The 18,179-nt window shown below is 42.7% G+C and overlaps 1 protein-coding gene across 2 annotated transcripts in view; it reads right to left on the reverse strand.

Moving 5' to 3' along the window:
* fn1b (fibronectin 1b) overlaps nt 1–18,179 on the reverse strand; it is a 31,761-nt gene that overhangs the window by 8,191 nt on the left and 5,391 nt on the right. Inside the window, exons 12-34 of one of the 2 annotated variants that reach the window (XM_061752999.1) lie at nt 17,391–17,534; nt 16,868–16,989; nt 16,315–16,483; nt 14,849–15,025; nt 14,645–14,773; nt 14,045–14,134; nt 13,240–13,434; nt 12,349–12,627; nt 11,943–12,206; nt 11,235–11,329; nt 10,898–11,066; nt 9,784–9,870; nt 9,447–9,638; nt 7,131–7,409; nt 5,279–5,470; nt 5,039–5,128; nt 4,156–4,422; nt 3,678–3,794; nt 2,672–2,833; nt 2,438–2,593; nt 1,285–1,401; nt 636–905; nt 354–541 (exon numbers count right to left, since the gene is read on the reverse strand). In XM_061752999.1, the coding sequence (XP_061608983.1) occupies nt 354–541; nt 636–905; nt 1,285–1,401; nt 2,438–2,593; nt 2,672–2,833; nt 3,678–3,794; nt 4,156–4,422; nt 5,039–5,128; nt 5,279–5,470; nt 7,131–7,409; nt 9,447–9,638; nt 9,784–9,870; nt 10,898–11,066; nt 11,235–11,329; nt 11,943–12,206; nt 12,349–12,627; nt 13,240–13,434; nt 14,045–14,134; nt 14,645–14,773; nt 14,849–15,025; nt 16,315–16,483; nt 16,868–16,989; nt 17,391–17,534 (3,950 nt within the window). Of the gene's footprint in view, nt 1–353; nt 542–635; nt 906–1,284; nt 1,402–2,437; nt 2,594–2,671; nt 2,834–3,640; nt 3,795–4,155; nt 4,423–5,038; nt 5,129–5,278; nt 5,471–7,130; nt 7,410–9,446; nt 9,639–9,783; nt 9,871–10,897; nt 11,067–11,234; nt 11,330–11,942; nt 12,207–12,348; nt 12,628–13,239; nt 13,435–14,044; nt 14,135–14,644; nt 14,774–14,848; nt 15,026–16,314; nt 16,484–16,867; nt 16,990–17,390; nt 17,535–18,179 lie in introns of those variants that run through there. The other variant, XM_061753010.1, reaches the window with a different exon arrangement.

An 18,179-nucleotide genomic window follows, 5' to 3' on the forward strand; every position in this document is an offset into this window, starting at 1 on the left:
TTAGGTGTGTGTGTTTATTTTAGTTACCTTTAGCTCACTTTTGCATTTTTGTTACTCAGTTCGCAATGTAAGCAAAACTACGGGCACAAGTTGTTCTGATAGCGTAAAAGTCAAGCAACACTAGTTTACAAAAAAACAAAATAAAACAACAAAAATTCTAGCTTTTGGTTTAAAAAACAACAGCAGACCACATGTAATTACTTTTTTCTCTTCTCAGCACAATGATGTCTTTTACCTTACCTTTATTAAGATTTACAAACATTAGGCAACTTAGTATCTTTCATAAAGTTTGCAAAGTTATGGGATAGCATTAAAGTCAAGACACCCCTTGCTCGCCCTTCAATTTGTTTTACCATGAGCCCGGGTACGACCACACGTGTCGTGTCAGGAGCAACATTGAGCTCCTTGGCGGGGCTGTTGATGTTCTCTGGGTTGACGACCACGCGGTATCCGATCAGTCGCGCGTTGGGTGCCTGCCACGAAACGGTGAAAGAAGTGGGCCCCACCTCTGAGATGACCAGGTCGGTCGGAGCGGGAATGACTGAGAGGGACGGACACATTCAAGAAAACGCGTGAGGAATTTGGGCCCTCTTCCCCGATTAGTTCAGAGAGTTTATCAGCCGAGCGCGTGCTACCTGTGGCCTGCGTTCCCACCAACGGTGTGCTGGGTGTGCGGCCGTGGAGGGCAATAACTTTGACGGTGTACTCCGTCCCGGCTCGAAGGCCTTTTATGGCCACGCTGTCCTGGTCGCCCCTGGGTGCCGGACGCAGCTCTCTCTCCCCGTCTTCGGGGCTGGCGTAGAGGACGCGGTATGACGTCACTGCACCCTCTGGACTGTCCCAAGCGATGCGCATGGAGTTGGCGTCAATGTCAGAGAAGGTCAGGTCCTTTGGACGATCCATTGCTGCAGTGACAGGGTGAAAAGAGAGTGAGGCCAAGGAACGACGGTATGTTGACGTGAATTGAGGAGCTTCATTTTGACAACAGCGGAAGCCAAAACCCCCAAAAAACACGAAGGATCTGGACAAAGAGCGAAGAGCACTATGGACGGTGTGCAAAAGGAAGTCATCCATCTTAAGACTGGAACTCCCATTCATTAAATGTATATTATTACTGTTTGGTCATGCATACACTCACTGGACATTTCATTTGCATTGCACAAAAACACACAGAAAAAAAAAAGTGTGGTTTGAGGAGACAGAAAACAAAATGCATTAAAGTTGTTTTATATTGCTGATCTCGCTTAATCCTTTCCCGTTTTAAAAGATACAAATCAAGCAGACCTGTGATCGCATTCTCCACCACTGCAGAGGAGGGCTGGCCATCAGTGCCCAGGGCAGAGATGCTCACAACGTACTCAACAGTGGGCATCAGGCCTGTGAGGGTCATCTCAGTTTGAGCTGTAAGGAAGAAGTGGCAAAACAGGTTTGGAAAAAAATACAACACTAAATTGGCAAATCGAAATTCATACAGTATATAGAATTACATGCAGTATATGGACCCTAGTATTAGGACATTTATCCACCTGCTGCAACTGGAAATGGAAGAAAATATGTCTACTTGTTGGGCCTGAGAGAGGGGTTAGCTCACAATTTGTGTATTGGTACACGTAAGAATCGCTGCTTAAGTACGTTTCGTTTTGTTGTTTGTTTTACACAGCATTCGCACGGCACGAAATCGATCGCAGGTGGACCGATCGATTCAATGCCCTGGGAATGAAAAGGGCTGGATAAACGAGAATATTCACAGGCACGTTTTACACAGTAGCACTTTGAAACCGTCATCCACGCCTTCGTCACGTCTCGGCTGGATTACTGTAAGGCACTTTATGTTGGAGTCAGCCAGTCCTCCCTCAAACATCTCCAGTTGGTCCATAAGGCCGCTATTACTTGCCACTTAACTGGAACACGTAAGAGGGAGCACATAACTGCTGTCCTGGCCTCCCTCAACTTGCTGCTTGTGCACTTTATATTTACTTTTAAGATTCTGCTATTTGTCTTCAAATCTCTAAATGGTCTCACCCCACCTTACCTCGCTGAGCTGCTCCATGCCCATGCCCGTGCCCGTGCCCAGTGCCCAGTGTGTCAAGTCAGCTGACCGGCTGATCCTGGAGCTACTTAAATCTTAGCGGACGCCAAGAGGGGATGGAGCTTTTTCCATCGCTGGTCCTGAACTGAAGAATGACCTCCCAGTGCACATCAGAAAAGCACCCTCACATCCATCATCCATTTTTAAAACCCAGCTCAAAACCCATTTGTACTCCTTCGTTTTTAACACAGTTTTGAGACTCTGCCTCTGTTTAAGTGTCTTATCAGTTGTCTTATGTTCAATTTGTATTTATGTACAGCACTTTGTTTCAGCTGCAGTTGTTCTTCAAGTTCTCTATAAATACAATTTTAATTGAGTTGAGTATTGAGAAGTCTAAATATCTCTTACCAGGAGGCACATCTTTGGAGTAGGACGGTCCTAGTCCATTTTTAGGGGCACCGGTGATTCTGTAGCCTGTGATGGGCCCCCGAGCAGGGGACCAGCGTACCGTGATCGCATTGTCGCTCACATCAGTCACATCCATGTTAGCAGGCGGCTCAATATCTAACGAACAAATTGGATACTCAACCACTCATAGTTTAGTGAAAGGTTTTTGGTTTTTTTTCTTTCAGTTTGTTTTACCAGTCTTATGCGTGATGTAGACCGGGGTGTTGGAGGTGGGGTTATCCCCTCTTCCGGTAACGGCGTAAACCGTGATGGTGTAGTCGCTACCCGGCTGCAGACCAGTGATGGTGGCGGTGGTCTGAGTGCCTGGGATGGTGAACTCTTGAGGAGTCTCCTCACCTGGAAATGGAAAGAACAACCCACTGTTGATTAAGTTTGCCTAATTCTGGAATTGTTCAAAGTTGAAAACTTTTCATGGGAGGAATTTATAAAGAATCAACTAGGAATAAAAAAGAAAAAGAAAATGGTTTGGATCTTAGTAGGGAACTTAAATATCCATCCATCCATCCATCCATTTTCTGAGCCGCTTCTCCTCACGCGGGTCGCGGGCGTGCTGGAGCCTATCCCAGCTGTCATCGGGCAGGAGGCGGGGTACACCCTGAACTGGTTGCCAGCCAATCGCAGGGCACATAAAAACAAACAACCATTCACACCTACGGGCAATTTAGAGTCTTCAATTAACCTGCATGCATGTTTTTGGGATGTGGGAGGAAACCGGAGTGCCTGGAAAAAAAACCCATGCAGGCACAGGGAGAACATGTAAACTCCACACAGGTGGGACTGGGGATTGATCCCCGGTCCTCAGAACTGTGAGGCAGATGCTCTAAGCAGTCCCCACCGTGCCGCCGGAACTTAAATATAGTTGGAGAAAAAACAAAAATCATTTAATGCAAGTACAATTGTACCCTGACTTAGGTGAGGCCCAACTTACAAGTTTGGTCAAATTTTTGCTTTGTAATGCGAGTGTGTTGTTGAATGTGTTCCATTTCCATTCAAATATGCTCAATTCCCAGTTAATTCCCATAAATACCCACAATTCCGATCAGAATTATTTAATTAGTTTATGGTGTTTCATTGTTTAATACCAGAACATTTGCACCCATTTGCACCCTTACTGCTCATCCCTAAAAATAGAGTGGTATTTACTTGGGAAAAAAAATGATTGTTGAAGAAGAAAGAAGACCTGTGCCTCCATACGTGATCCGGTATTGATTGACGGCAACAGAGGGAGCGTCCCAGCGAATGGTGATGCTTGTGGGTGAGGTTGCCACTACTTCCAGGTCGGTGGGAGCATCAGAGACTGGAGATTTGGAGAAAACGCATCCGCCATCATCAAGTGGTTACAAGGCAAAGAACATCAGGAACTGATTTACGAAGGGTTTGCGCATGCAAAAACGGGCAAAATCTTGATAGTTGGTCTACCACCAACTGGGCGCACCCATGGCTGTGTCTGCCAAACTGGGAAAATAAATAGCTGCACAATTTGTTAGAAATGAGCAAAATACTGGAAGGAGTAACTACTAATAGATTCATTGATTTATTATTTTTGGGCCAATTGCGCCGCAATCGTAGTAGATCACAAGCAACGCCAAGAGCACGTGCAATGTGTGAGAGTGAGTGCGATCCACTTTTTTCTCCCTCAGTGTGGTCAAGACACTCACTTGTGGCCTTTGTGCCAGTCACAGGTTGACTCTCCTGGTTGCCTTTGACTGCGTACACAGCGATGAGGTACTCTGTCTCCGGAGTCAGCCCAGTCAACGTGTAATGAGTCCTGCTAGGAGGGAGTTTCTCGTCCTTGGTGCGCCCACCACTTGTCCTCTGATGGCGGATCCGGTAACCCGTGATAGTCGCGGTTGGAGCCCGCCAGTGGATGGTGAAGGAGTTGGTTTGAATGTCAGAAAAGTCCAAACCAGTTGGGGAATCAAGAGCTGGAAGGAAATAATTCAATTTAAAAAATACGTTACATATTGTACAACTGTACAATCTAGTGTTAAGGTCATACTGTATATAAAAATGTGCAAAGTAAGCATTGTTGATTTGGATTTCATGTCCACATTTCTGTAAAGCCTGTAACTTGGAACACAAAGTTCATAATTACAATCATTTCAAAGTACTTTTGCAATGTCCTCAAATGCAGGGAAGCTGTAATAATTACATTCATAAATGTATTTTTTTATTTTTTTTTTAGCTTTAATGTAGTCATATATTCATTATTGTAGTACACTGCACTCTAGTAGGACAACTTTACCACAAATAGATGTTACTGCTGAGTCAGAACCGTGCACTAGCTCACGTGTGCATGCTACTAGTACTACTTTTGGAGCACTAGATGTTTTTTTTTATGTACAGTTTTGCCTCACTAGTAACTAGTAACGTAGTAGGCCAAAAGTGGCAGAAAAAACATTATTAGTAAGACACATTGTACCAAGCACATACTAGTACATGGGCCTCAAACTGAATATCCAAGATATGAAACAAATGCTCAAATAGCTTTCTGTATTGTGAATGTAGCACCCCAGCGACAAGTCATTGTGTGCCACTCACTTGTCCTCTGTGTTCCTCTGGCCGGATTGCTCTCTCGCTCTCCGTACACGTACACCACACTGATGTGATATTCAGTGTCAGGAAGCAAGTCTGTATAAATGTGAAGGGATACATATTTAGAAAACAAATGGCTTTCTAGAAATGAACCATGGTGCAACCAAAAAACATGACTCCACAGTTTGTCAATAAGTCTGTGCCTGGAAATAAAAATGAAAAAAAACTTTTGGGTTGTGGTCTTACTCTGCAGCAAGAAGGTGTTGGACGCTCCACCCACGTTGACCTCCTTCAAATCATGGTCTTCGGTCACAGGGCTGTAGCGGATGACAAAGCGAGATATGTCGCTCGGGGTGGCGACATGGGGGACTGTCCATGTGACCCTGATGTGGTCAGGACCCACTCCTCCAAATTGCAAGTTGGTGGGGGCTGGAATCACTGAGGATACGAGTAAATAACAGGTTGATCTCATGTAGAAAACTACTCAATAGAAAACGACTGCAATAGAATTCCATACATTTAACACATTCACTGCCATTGACGGCTTTAGAAGTCAAATATCCCCGTTAACTGGGAAGGCTGGCAGTGAAGAAGTTAATGAACCGTGGTACCTTGACTTACGAGTGTCTCGACTTGCTTTGTGTTGCGAGCAAAAGAATTGGACATATGAGTGAGCTTCAGGCATTTCACCACTGGTGGCAGCGAACAAAAATGTGCAACAGGCAAAATGTGCTTGCTTCAAGCTGTTTATTGCTTAACTAAACCAAAAAAAAGAGGTTTACAAGTTGTGCATATAACTAAACTACATAACTTTGAAAATCTGCTATCTTAATGCCCAATGTTCATTGAATTAAAACATGAAATCATGATGCAAACACGTGAATTCTTTACATTCTATTTGATTAGGTTATTACTGTATATTTTTATACAATACAATACTGTGGAGTGCTATTTTTCTTATAAAAATAGGGGGGGGGGGGGTCACTGTAGTGATTTGATTTATGATCATGGTCACGGAACAAATTAAACTCGTAAGTCAAGGTCACATTATACAGCACGTGGGCTATTCCAGAATTGGAGGACATTTTCTTCCCCCCAATGATATTTCAAATAATCCATGCACAAAATATAGAAACATGCGCTTGTAGTGCAGATTACAGTATATTTGTCCGAAGACAAAATGCTTTAGCTGTAGTAGAAGTGATTCCTAAGTATGATTCAAAATACCAAATAAGTCCTGAGCACCTCCTGAAATTTGTTCTCTTGTCCGTCCCTCTTGATGACCAATTTACATATCAAATATTTACATTTAATTTAAATTGATATTTTAATTTTTTGGGGGGTATGTTTTTGTTTATGTCTTCCTTAAAGCAATTTGTTTTATCATAGACATTTATAGTATAAATTATATATATTTTGTATATTTACAAGCTGCATGACTCATTAGAAATGACATCAAGCTAATTGCTGTGACAATGGGAACTCCAAAAGGGAACACACTCTTCTATTTTTCATAATTTTTCAATGTTTTAGCCATTATAAAGACCCTGTTACTCAGTTGTCAGTAAAAGACATATTGACATAAGACATGTTTTTTTCTTTTTTTTTTTTAAATTATATGCCTAAATTTGTTCTTGACCAGCTAGCATAGAGGCTAACACGGCTAGCTTTGCTTTACAACCCTGTTACTTGCAACCCTGTTATTGTAATTGGAATTATGAAAATTACATTAATATTGAAATAAAATGTACCTTTTTTTATTTAATTGTTGATTTATTTAGCAATATTTGTTTTAATACATCTTTTAGGTACTTTAGTATGTAAAGTGTCAAACAGCAAACTATATGATATGACAAATAAAATACTGTATCTCGTATGGCGATGTTTGAGCTGGACGAATCAAATTATATAAAGGGTTATTACCCATTTTTCTTGGAAATGGAACAAAAAACATTTTTTTTCAAATATGTTGGTGCCTAAATTGTCCTCCAATTCCAGCATGACCCGTGTACAAAATAGGGAAGCTATCATTTCCAAATTGTAATTGTTTTCATCAACTCCTGCCCTCCTCATACATATATTGAAATGTTGAAATCACCCGCTTGAGTTTGCTTTGTGTGTGTGGTTGGCTCGCTTTCCCCCTCTTCCGTAACCGTGACGATACTGATGTCATAGTCCACACCAGGCTCCAAACCACGAAGCGTGTAATAACCAGCAGATGCGTCCACCATGTCTTGAAAAATGGGCAAGCTCTCACCCGCCGTCGCTACCGTTATCCGGTAACCCGTTAGGCTCGAATAGTTCAGAGGGATCCAGCGCAGGCCAATGGTGGTGTCAGTAATGTCGACAAAGTGAATATGTCTCGGTGGGCGTATGTCTGCAAGGGTTAGGCCAAGTGCAAAGCGCAAGCAACATTAGAAAGACACAAAGACAATGATTACATGGATTAATGGCATTAATTAAACATTCAGTGCCAGGATAGATACATTCAACATTCAAATCTGATGGAAAATCAACAACTGATGACATGCTTATATGATTATTACACACAAGATCTTCATGCAAATGTTAGCCAAAGACCCCAGTAAATGCAGGTTATAATTGGAAAGGCTGGATTAAACAACACAGAAACTGTGTTAAACAATATGTAAACAATAGCATAATGTCACAACCAATAATTAACCAGAAAATTGCAAAAAAAAAAAAAAAAAAAAAGAAAGTGCAGCTTTTCAGGAATTAAAAGTGTGATGTTGATAAATGATTATAAATAACTGCAATGTATCCCTTGGTATTATGTTCATGATACTGTTTATGTATGTATTATTTATATATATGTAATTGTACCTAACTGAACAAACAGGTTCCAATAAGGTCTAAGCTGTCTTCTGTATGACACTGAATAAAATGTGAAAAATATATGAAAATATGTCATAATGTCATCACCGTTTAAGAAAGTAATACCATGTATGGCCCTTATTGAAATACTTTGTTCGTGTACTAAAGTAGATTTTTCAGTTAAATGTACTTTTATTTTATTTATTTATTATTTATTTTCATGACCACTTTTGTTTTTACTCCTTACATTTTAAAACTGATATCTGTACACTCCTCACTTTGCCAAAATATATAGCATGACTCCTTCTTGTGACTGGCTCCAAATCTGCTCTTAGATCATTCAGAAGAACTGCATTTGAATAGATGATAGGTTGTGATCATCTTTCTTTCTGACATTTCAAAAATATTTCCAAGAGCGGAAAAAAAAGCTGTTCTTTCCGTCACTTCAAATTTTGCCTCAACCTCCTCGTCGCCACAAACCTCTGCAGATGACGACATGACATAAAAAAGTTGTAACTAGAGAGCTAAAGTCAAGCATGGTTGAGCTCTTGATTCATTGATTTAGATCTTGGGCACTTGGGCAGAAAAAAAAAAAAAAAACAAGGACAGCAGCAACATGGAGGAGCATGAACCGTCAATGACAATAGCAACAGTTTGGGAGATTGAAGAGAATTGTTTGATGTTGTCGACTTTAAGAATGCTTTGTCTAAAAGTCTAAAAACAGTAATCTTATGCTATTCTAATTCTGTCGTTCAAAATGTGTGTGTGAGAACACATCACTTTGATAGCATAAAAGCCTGACCCAACGCTAGCATTTTTACTTTTGTACTTTTTTAGCTTTTTACTTAAGGAGCTAAATCAATACTTTTATTAGTATTTGTTTTAAACACCAGTATCTATTTTTACTTAAGTGTGAGTATGTTTGCCACCACTGCCTACATTACTGTTAAGTCTGCGGCACACTGGCGCTATCTGCTGAACAAAAAGCCAATGGAGACCGCGTGCTCAGCAGTTCGCTGTGTGCGCATCATTTCGGTTGTGGTGAGTTTTCTGCGTCACGAGGTCTTGATCTAACATGTTTAATATTTTTCTGGAAGCTGTCAATTTCTTCACCGGGGGGGGGGGGGGGGGGCCAGATATCTTGAAATGACCTGAACGGAGAAGGCATTATGATTGGCCACATGAATTTCTGTTTTCAACACGTAGCTCAAGTAATGTGCACACAGCTCACCTCACCTCACGAGGCGAAAAATATCAAACGTGTTCGATATTCATCTCAAGGCCTTGTGAGGCAGAAAAGTCACTGGAAATCATGCTCACAGAACAAGCTATCTGCTGAGCAAATGGTCTCAAGTGACCTTTTGCTCAGCAGGTAGCTCCAGTGTTCGGCAGGCTTTGACCTGTGTTCCGGGCACAAAAACAGTCTGGTGGGACGAGGGGACCAAAGACCATGAGGGCATTCCTGGAGCTCACCCACCTGTTTCTCTCATCTCTCACACCAGAAACACACTTTGTACTCTCTACACAAGAGTGCAGTCTTCATTCAACATGTGTCAAGACCTTTGCCTGTAGCACCTACCTGGGGTGATAATAGTGGACACGGGCACACTTTCCAAATGGTCCTTGACAGTGAACACACTGATGTTGTACTCCACCCCTAGATTCAGGTTCTCCAGCATGCATGAGGTTTGATCGGCCCTCACAAACTCCTCGATGCTGTTTCCTGTCTGCCCGCTGGTCGGCGTGCTGGACACTCTGTAACCTGTGATTCCTGCAGAGTGAGTGGGTGGAAAAAATGTCAGATGTTGCTCATTTATGAGTCACTGTGAGAAGTTGAAAAGATGTACCAGGAATAGGTGTTTTCAGAGGTCAATGTCTAGACTCCGTGGGCTCCGGGCAGCCCGGTCAATATTTACCTGGTGTTTTGGAGGCTGCCCAGTGGACGGTGAGATCTCCTGTGTCAGAGTTGGACTGGACTCTCAGGTCAGTGGGAGGAGACAAGGCTGGAAGTGGACCACGGCACAAGAATGGGGACATTGAGCCCATGCAAAACAATCATTGACTAGTTCCCATTAAGGGCCTGATTTACTGAGATCCCAAAAAGCGGGCGCTAAATTGCGTGTTCATGTTAACAGATTGCGAGCAGTGCGCTGACAAGAAGTGTAGAAGGTGTGGAGACCGCTCTGTTTTTTTTGTTTTTTTTTGTTTTTTTTGTTTTTTTGCTTTAGGTATAGGTACCTCTGATGGTTTTCACCATGGAATATTTGGGAAACCACCACAAGCCCAAAATGAAGTTTGAAGTGATGGAATTGGAAGTGTTAGTGGACGAAGCAAACAAACACTGGATATTTTTCCATAGTGATTGTTACGACTCCTTTTGAATCACATACAGCTAGCACATGAAACAAAATGTGTGCTTATGATTGCAGTTCCCTATCTGTGGGGGTAACAAGTTGCTCATAAGGGCCGTCTATCATTCATTCATTCAACTTCCGTTCCGCTTATCCTCACAAGGGCGTGCTGGAGCCTATCCCAGCAAGAGGTAGGGTACACCATCAACTGGTTGCCAGCCAATCGCAGGGCACATATAAACAAATAACTATTCACACTCACATTCACACCTACGGGCAATTTAGAGTCTTCAATTAACCTACTTTGCATGGTTTTGGGATGTGGGAGGAAACCGGAGTGCCCGGAGAAAACCCACGCAGGCACGGGGAGAACATGCAAACTCCACACAGGCGGTGCTGGATTTGAACGCGGGTCCATGCGGTGCCATGCGGTGTTCAACTCATCCCGAGTGTGTGCAATTGATTGTACGCGTCTGCCACCGCGATTCGTCTCGGGTTTGATAAATCTCATTGTGCATGCTATAATTAAATCTATTTGCATCTGCTGCTCCCAGTATCTAGCATGTTCGGGCAAAGTGAACTGCACAGCTATTTTGCATGCTTGGCAGATGTAATCCTGGGTGCTTCTGGTTCGTAAACCTTTAGTAAATCAGGCCTGAAGTCTTTCAAAGTTACTCACAAGTGACAACGTTGCGGGTGATGGGATTCCCACGGGGGCGTCCATTGAAGATGGGCTGAACAGTGTATGTGTACTGAGTTCCAGGTATCAAACCAGTTACAAAAAGGCGTCCAGAGTCAGCGGTCCTGTGTCTCGGAGACTCTCCTTCCTGGCTGGGAAGCACAGATAGCTGGAAAGAAAATCACATCACTAAATGAGAAAAGCCCATATTACTGCATACCGCAAAGATATTACATCATAATACTGAGGCCCTCTTACATATTAAATCTACACTACTGACAAAATGTTTAAGTGATTTAATTTTTTTTCCATGCGGCGAGCTCGTTCTGGCCGCTACCTTGTAGCTAAACCTGCGGATGGGTGTCCAGGTGATGATGATGGACGTATCAGTGACCTCCGAGGTGAAAGCAGGTGCGTTTCCCATCTGGGGTGCTGGAAAACAGAATGAAAGAAAATATGAAAAATGGATTGATGATACAAAGATGTCTGTTCCCCAAATGACCACTACCAGATTGCATGACACACACAATATTTTTCCTCAATTTCCCCAAGGGGATAAACATATTAACGACTCACAAAAAGTTCACGATACTGGGCTTTGGGGTGCAATTTCAAGATGAACTGAAAATGTACTATAATTTATGAATTTTACAGGTGAACTTATTTTGACCTTCTCTAAACCTTTTAAAGCTCTTGTCCAACTGTTCAATGTTTCAGTACTTTTTTGCACAACTTCGGCCTGCTGCACACCGAGCAACACGGTGAGTTGCCAACTGATGGTCCACATTAGTCGCGTTCGGCCTCGTAGCTGATGAAAGGGGGACGGGTTCTCGATTACAATTGAACCAGGAAATGTATTGGTCGATTCATAGACCAAGCATCTGTTGTGAATTTTGCCCTTCAGCAAATTCTAGAAAAGGTCAAATTAAGTTCACCGGGTTATAGTGGATTTTATGTTGATTCTGTAATATCACCCAAAAGCGCAATGTGCCTAACTTTTTTGTGAATAGTGTAAATAAAATCCTGTTTTATGTCTTGCACTGACCTGTGGTGAAATGCGTGGTAATGGGCTCACTAAGCACACTGTCCAGCTCAGAGTGCAGAGTAGCAGTATAATCGGTTTCTGGACGCAAATTCTTCAGAGCGTATTGGGTGACACCGCCGGGGATTCTCTTCTCAATGGGGTTGGAGCCCTCGATGCTCAAGAAGAGACGAAAGCCAGACACCACGGCGCGGGGAGCTTCCCAAACGACGAGAGCGCTGTCCGGGCCAATGTCGGTGAACTGCATGTTGGTGGGAGCATCTGGTTCTGGAGGGAGATCGAAAGTAGGGAGTATGGAAGCCTGAACATCTCAATTCCTAAATTCATTCAATTCCTAAATTAAATTCCTGTAAATTTGCAACTTTGATAATTCCTGGAATTTTTCAACGCTACTGAGAAGAACACGTACTGGTAAACATCTCTCCCATTAGCGACTCGCTCTCCACACCCCCGTTAATGGCGTAGACGTAGAAGCGGTACAGAGTGCCTGGCTGCAGGTGGGTGATGTCAGCGTAGGCGTTGGGCGAGACCGGCAGCTGGAGGGGTCTGATCTCGGTGCCATCAGGCCCGACGGGGGAGAAGGTCACCTTGTAACCCGTCACCTCGCTGGGTGGTCCGTTCCACGTGATGGTGATCTTCACATCTGTGACCTCGTAGAACTGCAGGTCGGTGGGTGCTGCCACTTCCTCTGTGGCACAAAATCAATGCAGAGAAATGAATCGACAAAATGACAAAATGAGGAAGTCAAGTCAGTCTCTCAACTGATTCATTCCCATTATACGCGAGAATCCCAAGCAAGTCGTTTGAGCATTTATTCTATATTCTTGATATCCGTTTTAAGGTTAAGTACACTCTTAGTCCTCACTTGTAAGACAATTTAGTCCACTAGTAAAATATTCAGTAAATGCTCAAATGGCTTCCCGTAAATCTGTTTGATGTCCTCACCGGTACTTACTTTTTGGAAATTCGTGACGTAAAACGTTAAGATCTGTGTTCCAGATTAAACACATGACAGAAGAAAAATATTCCTCTTCGCATCTGGTTTTCCTTTTGAAAGCCTAATACACATTTTTTTAGCCTGACAAGTCAATAATTTAGCTGCAGATGTGATAAGGATTGATAGAGCGTGTTTCTTTGTGCTTGGTGTTTGTGTGCACATTCTTTTCTCCTAATCAATGCGTGTGTCTGTGTTGAAGACCGCCGTGAATCACAGAGAGGTCATGCACGGGCCACGATGTGCTAAGATCATAAAAAAAAAAAAACCATCACAACAGCTCACGTTTTCATTCGTCAAACGTACCTGGTTGAGAAGATCCAGTCGTGTGGACCTGGAGAAACACAGGCTCACTTTCCTGGTTCTCCTCCACGGCAAAGATGCTGATGTTGTACAGCACACCGGGGTGAAGGTCAACCAAGGTCACCGAGGTCTCCGAGTCTGGCAGATTCAGCTCGGTGCTGCTGCCCTCCACGGAAGGCGTGTAGACCACACGGTAACCTGATCGCACGCAGATGCAGATAGTGAACAACCATATGTACTTTAAACTTTAAATAGCATAAACATTAGGGTTGCAAAATTCGAGACATTTTCAGAAAGGAAAACTTTCCATGAGGATGAACAGGAATTTATAGAAAGGAATGAATCAAGACTTTACAAAACTGAAGGCTGACTCTCAATAGGGAAATTCAATATAATTGGGAAACAAATTTTAGCATCATACAGCCTAAAACAAACAGTACCTTGACTTACAAGTGCCCCAATTTACTAGTTTTTCCAGTTACGAGCCATTGTTTGGTGGATTATTTTGTGTGTGTTTTGTTTTGTCGTGAGCCAATAATTGAGGCACGGGCAAGCTTCGAATAAGCTGCCGCTTGAGCGAAGTGGAGAAAAAAAGGGAAGCCTTCAAGGTATTGTAATGTCCTCGCATGACAAAACAAAATGATTATATTTATGCTTGAATATGACAGCTTTCCATTCTATTGCCCTCAATTCCCAGTTGACTCCCATGGAAAATTTCCAATATGGAATATTTCCCAAATTCCCCATCTATGGAATATACCATTTTGCAACCCTACTCAACACACACATAAAATGAGAAGTTGCTTACCAGTAATAGGCGCTTGAGGTCTGGACCATCTGATGCGGATTGATGTCTCACCGACATCATCGATAGCGTGCTGAGCAGGAGTGTCAGGAGCTGGGGGGAAAAAAAACAACGAAACATTGGGACATTTTTCTCGCTTTTATTCAGAACATTTATTCAAAAAGTCAGGGTATGTGAAGAGTTCATCATAATAACTTTTTTTTTTTTTTTATTAAATGCACATAATAATAATTGATCATGTTAAACTGGCAAGGACAAGGTAAATTGTATGCATTCATTTAGGAATATTGTCAGGGGAAAACAGGGAAGAATGAAAAATGTGGGAATTTTGGGGAATGTTGTTAAATGTTGAAAATGTGGAATTGTTGTTAAAGTAGGAACTCTGGCATGATCTTGGTTTTTATGGGCGGCTATCAGCATTCAAGCCTGGGAACACTGTCTTTCATATTTCATTATTTCCTATGGGGAAACTTTTTCAAATCCAGAACAAATCCGATTGACTAATATCTCGGAAAATGGATCGTGTTGGGCTCAAGGTTCCCCTGTTCAGCGAACGCCTCCATCTTGTTCGTCTCATTAGACATGAAGGAAGCTCGTTCTTACATGTAGTCTGGGATGTCGACAGGATGAGGGTGGCGTCTCCGTCAACTGGAAGCTCGTAGACGTTAACGTTGTATCTTCGCCCTGGCAGAAGGTCACCAATGGTGACAGAAGTGGATGTCTGAGGAAGGTCTGAAACGCATCATTTCAAGTTTGGGGATGAACACATTTGCATTTGGGTCTCCATTTGAGCAACGGCTTTCTTACCCAAGACTTGGCGCTGCGCACCCTCCTCGCTGAGCTCGTACTCCACCCTGAAGCCCGAGATGGTGGACGAGGCCGAAGTCCAGGACACGACGAAGCTGTTGGAGGTGATTTCCGTCACAGACTCTGAGGTGTCGACCTGCGGGGGAGGCTTGTTCGTCTCTCCCTCGGATGTTTCCACTTGAGAGAAGAAGGTTCACGTTGCGTTATGTAAACTTACATTCAATGGACATCGTGGAAAGCCGTGTGAGAATTTATTCGCTATCCCTGACATTCAGCTCAAGGTCCATGTGCTAGTTCGCTCTTCGTCCTCGCTCGTAAGACGAGACAGCACACTAGTAGAATCGCTTTCCTACTAGCAATGTTTTTTCACTTCTAGTGCCACTTTTGGCCTACTAGTACGCAAGCAAACCTTACTATTAATTAACCTTACTTTTACTGTGGTGCTGTAGTAACACTAAGAGGTCCAATTTGTTGGCATGCATCTAGTACTAGTAGCCTTCTACACCCTACTAGCAGCACCAAAATGCTCACTAGTAGTTTTGCCTCACTAGTAACAACACAACAGTAGTAGTCCTACTAGTGTGGAGAAATGTCATACAGTATACGCTATAGAGTAGTGGAAAAAAAACTTGACTAGTTAAGACACAGTCCTTCTATTAGTGCATTAGTGCAGAGTTGTTCTACTAGTATATAATGATATACTGTACATACCCATTTGACTCTAGCTGTTTGCGCATTTATTAGATATCCTTGATATCAATCTTAAGGTACATGTACGAGTACACTTTTTGTCCTCACTAGTAAGACAAGTCAGCGTACTAGTAAAATGATTCAGGCACACAAATAGAGCAACGGTGTTTTACTAGTAATGTTTTTTTCACTACTGCCTTTCACTACTGTATGCATTTCTGCGCGCTAGTAGTACAACTACATGTTACTAGTGAGGCAAAATTACCATTAAGCATTTTGGTGCTACTAGTGGAGTCCATGATACTAGTGTGTGACACATGCCTACTAGTTGAGCCTTATATTGTTAGTAGTTCAGTTCAGTTTACTTGTAAGGTTTCTTTGCATACTTGTATGCCAAAAGTGGCACGAGTTGTGGAAAAAGCTTTATACTCATCCCACTAGTGCGCTGAATTGTCAAAGAGTGTACTAGTACATGGATGCCTGAGATATCTAATGCCTACCTTTAAAAAAGACAATGCTCAGTTTTAATTGACATTGTCAGGGAGGTATTCATTTAACATTGTTATTATTGTGTGTTTTCTTTTTCATTATTATTATTTTAGAAGCTAAAAGACTTTCCTAATATTTGGGCTACCTTTGGCTACATGAGAGAGGACTGAAACTAGTATGATCTAGCTCACCGCTAACTAAAAAAAAAGCACATAGCTTTTGTATTCGATTGTGCAGGTCTGAGTTCATATCAAGACAACACTTGGAAACGTGTCAGGTTTGCTCACAAGAACCGTGGGTGGTGGTGAAATCGAAACGCGTGACCTCTCGTTGTCCGTAGCGTAAGATGCTGATCAGTTGACCCTCGTAGGTGACCCCTGGCCGCAGACCGGAGATGGTGTAGGAGTTGAGGTGACCGGGAACCACCACCTCCCTCCAGGGATTACGGGAATTTTTCTAGCAACAACACGGGGACGAGATGAATGATGAGCATTTTCATATGAAGCTACTAATGAGGCACTAGATGTTAACTAGTAGGATTTTATGTCACTGGTAGTTGTCCTACTAATTTGACAAAGCTGTCCTACCACTGAAGACAATGAGCATACTAGTATATGAACCGCAAGGATATCAAATACTGTATATGCTCAAACGACTTTATGGAAAGCCAGTTAAAGGTCCATGTACTAGTAAACTCATGGTTCTCACAAGTACTATAACTCGGGTGCGCCAATAAAATGATGACAACCTCCAGCTCAGTCAAACTGAATGCAAACAAGCCAAAAAAAAAAGACCATCAATATCAGTGAGCGACAGGGAGACAGATATGTTGTGACTCACAATCTTCCATTTGAGGATGTACTGTGTGATCTGAACGGACGAGGGGGGGTTCCACTGGATGGGGTGCGAGTCCGGCTGTTTGCCCGCCTCGGTGATGATGACTTGGACTGGCCTGTGGCCACCTGGAAAGTTGCGGCGAGACTCGATGAGATGAGAAAGAAGAAGCTGGAGGCGACGTGCGGTACGTTAACATGACGGTGTTAGCCGTGGGTGGCTGTGGGGGAAAGACGGCCTCTGGGATATTTTGCCTGCGACCAAAGCACCAGCTCACAAACGCTCTCACATAACACCTGAGTACTATGCCACCACTTTTTATCTGCCCACCTTTACTGGCAGGTGTCTCTCTTTCATTGGTGCTGTTCAGACTTCTACAAACATGTTTTGGTCTGTTGCAACTTAAGAATGAAAGCTCTAGTACAAAGTTTGACATTGCATAAGTCTTTTTTTTTTTTTCCAGTCAGCCAGTGGCCGAGGTTGATCATGATGGGTAGGAAATGTTCTTCATGCATAAATCTTTCCCCACCTTGGTAATTCTGCTGGGGTTCACACCTCATTTCTCCAATCCCGTTGCCGTAGCAATAACAGCGATATTGAATGCCATGGATGACTTTGTCCCATGACTCTCCAATCTGATAGAACGCCCTCGTCTGCGGCTCCTGACACTGATCTGTTGCAGGAGATGAGAATGACAAATTTAACACACCTGCTCTCCGTTCACACCTCAGACCTTCACGTCACATGACATCAGGGGTGGGGGGGGGGGAACAAGAGTTTGTTAAATATGTTAAAACTTTCTATATGACCTGACAGTAAAAAAATAATAAATAAATTACCCCCCTTGGGCCCCATCTAATGCCTGTAATTAAATTGTACTTATTATTTTACATTTGAACAAGAATAGCTAATTTGCAGATTAGACTTTTACAGTTTCTTGGGAACATTATTTAACTCCAGTTTGGAAAAAAAAAGTTAAAAAGAAGGAATTGGACAGCACTCTACTTCAAATCAAGGGTAAAGCTACATAACGGTGGTGTGTGTCCTATAAGCGGACGGCTGCGTGGCTGAGCTTGGAAAACGACTGCATATGTCACGTCACTGTTCTCACCAAGTCATCAGGTGAGTTGATCACCTCTCTTATATTTTTAATTGATTGTACACTCCCCAAAAATACAGCACATTACCGTTCTCACCAAGTCGTCAGGTGAGTTGATCACCTCTTTTATAGTTTTAATTGATTGTACATTCCAAAAAATACAACATCCAACCTGTAATATTTCGTGTAATGTTGACAGCTTGGGGCCGACCCTGAGCT

The sequence above is a fragment of the Phyllopteryx taeniolatus genome, chromosome 2 (assembly GCF_024500385.1).
Source record: "Phyllopteryx taeniolatus isolate TA_2022b chromosome 2, UOR_Ptae_1.2, whole genome shotgun sequence".
Classification (NCBI taxonomy): domain Eukaryota; kingdom Metazoa; phylum Chordata; class Actinopteri; order Syngnathiformes; family Syngnathidae; genus Phyllopteryx; species Phyllopteryx taeniolatus.